The sequence below is a fragment of the Girardinichthys multiradiatus genome, chromosome 10 (assembly GCF_021462225.1).
Source record: "Girardinichthys multiradiatus isolate DD_20200921_A chromosome 10, DD_fGirMul_XY1, whole genome shotgun sequence".
Lineage (NCBI taxonomy): Eukaryota > Metazoa > Chordata > Actinopteri > Cyprinodontiformes > Goodeidae > Girardinichthys > Girardinichthys multiradiatus.
The window spans coordinates 37,795,891-37,801,917 of NC_061803.1; the positions used below are offsets into that span (position 1 = coordinate 37,795,891).

At 39.2% G+C, this 6,027-nt stretch overlaps 1 protein-coding gene across 1 annotated transcript in view; it reads right to left on the reverse strand.

Annotated features, from left to right (window-relative positions):
* Window positions 1-4,774, reverse strand: part of LOC124874678 (caveolae-associated protein 1-like) — a 53,828-nt gene extending 49,054 nt beyond the window's left edge. Inside the window, exon 1 of the mRNA XM_047376139.1 lies at window positions 3,985-4,774. Within this exon, the coding sequence (XP_047232095.1) occupies window positions 3,985-4,515 (531 nt within the window). The 5' untranslated portion in view covers window positions 4,516-4,774. The remainder of the gene's footprint in view (window positions 1-3,984) is intronic.
* Between the last annotated feature and the right edge of the window lie 1,253 nt (window positions 4,775-6,027).

Genomic DNA, 6,027 nt, shown 5'->3' on the forward strand with positions numbered 1-6,027 from the left:
TAAATAAGGAGGACTTGATTCTTTGACTCACTACTTGTTAGTAAGAGGCTAAAACAGAGAGCTTAGAATTCCTCTGACATGAGTCAGCTGTCTAAATATGGTCCCTGGTCTTCATCATTACACACTTATCCACTCCCTGTGCACTTGGACACCTCTTCTTTTACTTCACCTTTCGCTCTTATTCTCCTTCCTATCAGAGTTATACAACTCTATACCATGCTGTAGTAGTGGAGAGTAATCTTAGAGGGCCTGTTGATTTGTTTTATAGAATCATCTGATAGATTCTTGATATTCAACAGAAAAGATGAAGGAGGAAGTATGAATTTTCAATAATAAACTCTGCACATAGCTGAGATCTTTAACTGCTCAAAGGACACAAAAAGAATTAGATAAAAACTTCTCAAAATTAGGCAGCTGCAGCTCATCCAAAATGCTGCTGCTAGAGTCCTTACCAACACCAGCAAAATGGATCTTATCATAGTAATCACAAACATCTCAGTGCTTTAATCCATGCACTGTCTCCCTGTTTGTCAAAAGATAGATTTTAAAATTCATTCCTGAGTTGGTGGTCAGGTATGAACCATATAGACCCCTCAGGTCTTCAGAGACCTGCTTACTCAGTGTTCTCAGGACCAGAATTAAACAAGGTGAGCCTGCATTTAGTTTCTATTCTCCTCAGCTCACGAACAAACTGCCTTAAAATCTGAGAGGCGCAACTGGTCCCTATAATCAGGGCTGAAAACATTTTACTGCAACTTTTAAACAAAAATACTCATTGATGAAATGTTTAAACATGTTTCTTTTATGCTTTGTCATATGTTTTTCCTTTGGTGTTCTGTAAAGCACTTCAGATTGCCTTGTATATCAATGGTGCTGTATTAATAAACGTGCCTTCCTTGTATAAATAGGTGTTATTTTAATGATCTCGTGTTGCTCATATATTATTGTAAAAGCAGGTTTGTACTGTTGCAGTTGGTTAACATGGAGACCATTTTAATTTGTTATAGAAATCTGGTTATTTTTTATTATCAAGGATGAGATTGCTCATTCTGTTCTCAGTTTACTGTTTAGTTTGTTTGAGTTATTATTGATTGTATAAAGTAACATCAGAGCTGATTCTCAGTTTCAGTTCATCTTGCTGGGTGTTCTGCCTAGAAATAATTTTAAAAACTCAAACCAGAAGTTATTGATTATTACTCTGTGATTAAATGTCATATTTACCTCAATGGTTTATTTAAGAATCGAAATGAAACATTTTGGACCTGGTCGACTTGGGACTTGCATGCCTATACTTGGGACTTGACTTGAAACTTGTGTGGAAAAACCAGAAACTAACTTGCAAAACAATGACTTGGTCCAACCTCTGAGTCATCCCGAACATGCATCCTGCAAAAGTGAAAAGGAAAACAGGCAGCTGGACCAGAACCGGGTTCAGTGTCAGCGGCCATCTCCCACAACCGATGGAAGGCTTGAGAAGACAGAGCACATACAAACACAGAAGCACTGATGCAAGGGTACTTTCTATGTTAAAGAAAATGTAAAGAGTTAATTCAACTCAATTAAAAAAGTATTAATCCCGAAGGAAAATTAAATGTCGTAACTCATACAATCCAGGTTTCCTAGGACAGGAGTATCGGGCTGTCAGATGGTCTAGAGCTGCTTGTTATATGGTCCCTCCATTTGTGGACCTCTGACCTCTGATACCTGTTCTGGGCTGGTTTTTGTTCTGCTTCCTCTCACAGCGGGCTGTTTCTGCTGTCCTCATATTCAACAGAATCTTATTTTAACTAGAAGTAAAACTGAACCACAGTTTTGAGCCACACACAATGATGCAAACACAAAAATCACGCCATTATACAGCATTAGCTAAAGTAATATATTTGGCACTTATAATTGTGATTTTGTTTTTGTTATTTTGATTTGATGCATAGACACACATATAGCAAGAAACCACGGGTGGGAGGGTTGACGTTTTCTGTTAAAATTTGTCATGAAAAATTATTTACTAATCTGTTTGTTTCAGCTAAAGATACTTGGAAAAATCAAGAAAGTCTGCTTCAGTCACATGTAGTGAGCCTGTGTGAGCTAAAACAACAGGTAGTTTATGAGTATTAATTTTTGTTTTTTTAACATGTAGACTTTGGTGGAAGGTAGAAGCAAAATATGGAATAACCACCATGATTTTCCAAACAACCGGCAATCTTTCTTGTGAACAAGAGAAACATGTAGCCTTTTCTCAACTGAAAGGGAAATCCAACCCCCCCCCCCTCTAATGCCACCTTGGGCAACTTTCCTTGTTGCCGATATCAAAAACTGGCAACTGGTGTAGTAAATTAAGGGAGGAGCACGTTGCTCATTCAATCAAAGGAAACTCCAGAATGTTCTCTGGAATCTTCTTAAAAATAAAAATTTAACATGCAGAAAAGGTATAATGTTTAGTGGGTTTGGAAACTTTATAATATATATACTATTTAATTATTAATATTGTGCGTTTTGTCTGCAGCAACGAGTGTGCATGTATGTGTGCGAGCACATTTATTGATGATGAATTCTTTGTTTTCTGGCAACCATAAATAAACTCAGTGTTTTGAGTTAGTGAGCATTTGAGGCGGAGTTTCCATTGCTGCAGAGCTTAATTTTTACAAAATCCCCAAATGTTTACAGTTTTCTATTTGAGATTTGCAATAGATTGCATTGTAAAGTACAAAACCCACAAGACCTCCAAGACTGTATTAGATCCTGATGAAAAGTAGATTTATGACATTCCCAGATTGAGAAACAGTTGAGTCACTGAATTCCATCTGATGAAATGATAAGCTGTTAATCTGCACTGTTATACACCCTGTCTTGCTGCTATGTCAAGACAATACATACATTAACAGAACCTTATGGGCATACTGAAATACTGAGCTCTGTGCCACAGTCGGTTACCTAACCGGAAATGTAGTGTAGCTGCTGGAACGTCTCTGAGGGAAGCAGAGAGAGTGCGGTCGTTCCAGTCCATGATGTCTGAGTCAAGATGGAAACTCTGAATCGTCATGCACTACTGGTCCATCACACACACACACACACACACAATGAACTCACAGTCTAAAAAAAGTTTGGGCTTCCCTCACAAATCGTTCACCCTGCTTGAATAGAGAAAACCAAAAATTGGATTATTTAAGACCCAGATTAGGTTTGTGATTTCATTTTTAATATTGTTGGGTATATAGAGGAAAACATTCTCTCATTTGAAAAAATACACTTTATACAAGCTTATGAGTTAAATGGAGTAGTGGTAGAAGTTTTCAGACTGGCAGCATGCCCATCACAGACACACACCCTTATCTCTGCTCATGCTGTCTAAAACTACAAAGTGCCAGATTAGACTTAAACCAGTTAAGCAGGAATGATAACTGGATTGATACAACACTAATTTTAGGACAACATAGCTGCTTTTTATAAATATTTAGACACCAAAAAGTAAAAAAAATGTTAAACAGATCATTTATTCTTTTTTAATTAGAAAAGACATCGGCTCATAATGGATGTCATTTGGATTTCCTCTCTCTGTATGTTCTTACTGAGCTTATTACAACTGTGCATGTTATACTAAAATCTGTAAAGATTTTCTTTCCAGAACTGAGCTTCATCCAGGCTCTTTATAATCAGCCTAATCTTTTAAAAACACGAGTTATCATATATAAATTTGTGAGGAGAGTGTGTCGTGGGACAGACTCTCCTCACAAATTCATATGGGGTCTGGTAATAGTAGAGGAGAACCCAGAACCACTCCCTGAAAACACGTCATCCTCAGCAGCATTTATCTGTTGATTGAACCACACCTGAATCATCTTCAGTCATCATGTTTTTTACATTGACTCCGAAGGACCAACTCCTGAACATCTGGTTTAGTTCACCAGTGTGCCACACCCATCTCTAATATCATGCTCTAAAAACAACCTATGCTGCTAATTTTTGTGCATGCAAACACTTTCCCACCTGGTAAACCATGACTTTAAAGTTACGCCTCTTCAGGAGCTCTGCCTCATTGTTTTCCAGCTTCTTTATCTGGCCGCCTTGTTTCTCCAGCGTGGCTTTGACAGTCTTGACATTGACGCTCACTTTGCGCACCTTCTCCATCATCTTGTTGACGCTGTTGGATGTAGTGCTGTGGTTTTTGCACAGTTTTGTCAGCTCGCCTTGAATATTGGTCACTGTGCGTTCCATTTCCTGCTGTCTGGTCTCAAGCCCACTCTGGGTCTGCTGGATTTGGTCCACTGCTCCGATTATCTTGTCAAGCAATGATAGGACCATCACCCCGTTTACCTGAGGGTCTGACATCTGTGCCTCATCCTTGTCTTCGTTTGTTTCTCCTTCTGTGCCCATGGCATGCAGATCTTTCTTGGTGGCAGCAATGGCATTGTCTTCTTCATCAGAAGGTGGAAGATTGATCTCATCGTCTGAGATTTCAGTCAAGGTTTGAGGCTCCAGCAGGGCACTAGATGATTCCAGTGCTTCCATGGTTGCCATTTTGATGAATTTGAGGTGGTGAAACTTCAAGCTTTTTAAATATCTAAATTCTTGCCCTATCACTAGCTTCGCCTTTTACTTTTGTTCTTTACTTCTCCTTTTTATGGAAGCACTTATTCCTCTACAGTATGTAGCCTATTTTAAAGCTGTTCTGTTTTCTCCTGCAGTCAGTTTGCAAAGAAGACAAGCAGTGCTGGACGTCACCACATAAGAGTTGTGGCAGAAAACCCGAGCATCCAACTACAGCCTACAGGGTATTTTCTGTCCAGCCTTTTTTTTTTCCACTGGACTCCCCCTGTTCCTCAAACTCCTCCTTTATCTCCTCCCTAGATTCAGCCTCTCTATGATTTAATGACACACCCCCTGCCCTTGGTCTTGCCTTGTACTGTTGACTTGGCTGCAACAGTTTGCAGAGCTGTAGCAGTACACTCGAATACAAGCTGGGGCACAGCAGAGGAGGAATGTTAGGCCACATCTGCCCATGTTTCCTCTTCTTTCTTCATTCCCTGCAGCGTTTCTTTTATAGAGATGAGGGAGGAGTTGATTTGTCCTGGACCAAAGCCAACATGGAGAAAAAACAAAGCAAACAATTCTAACAAGCAATATGGTAAAACATTATGCCTACATACATCTCAGGAACAAAGCCTGCAAAATGTGATTTAAAAAGTATTTTCCTAAAGAGATACTTGATGGATACTTTAAACCAGACATTTAGAAGAGAGGTAATTTTATTTCCTCACAGTCTAACATTATATCAGACTAAACAGTTCCTGTTTTAGCTCAGTTAGGAACAACATTATTTCTGTTTGCTGAATACCAGAATAATGAGGATTGCTAAACCTTCAAAGAATCAAAAAAAGTCCAGATGATGATGTCATGGCTTTGTAAGTTTCTGATTAACTACAGGTCCTTCTCAAAATATTAGCATAATGTGATAAAGTTCATTATTTTCCATAATGTCATGATGAAAATTTAACATTCATATATTTTAGATTAATTGCACACTAACTGAAATATGTCAGGTCTTTTATTGTCTTAATACGGATGATTTTGGCATACAGCTCATGAACACCCAAAATTCCTATCTCACAAAATTAGCATATCATTAAAAGGGTCTCTAAACGAGCTATGAACCTAATCATCTGAATCAACGAGTTAACTCTAAACACCTGCAAAAGATTCCTGAGGCCTTTAAAACTCCCAGCCTGGTTCATCACTCAAAACCCCAGTCATGGGTAAGACTGCCGACCTGACTGCTGTCCAGAAGGCCACTATTGACACCCTCAAGCAAGAGGGTAAGACACAGAAAGAAATTTCTGAACGAATAGGTTGTTCCCAGAGTGCTGTATCAAGGCACCTCAGTGGGAAGTCTGTGGGAAGGAAAACGTGTGGCAGAAAACGCTGCACAACGAGAAGAGGTGACCGGACCCTGAGGAAGATTGTGGAGAAGGGCCGATTCCAGACCTTGGGGGACCTGCGGAAGCAGTGGACTGAGTGTGGAGTAGAAACATC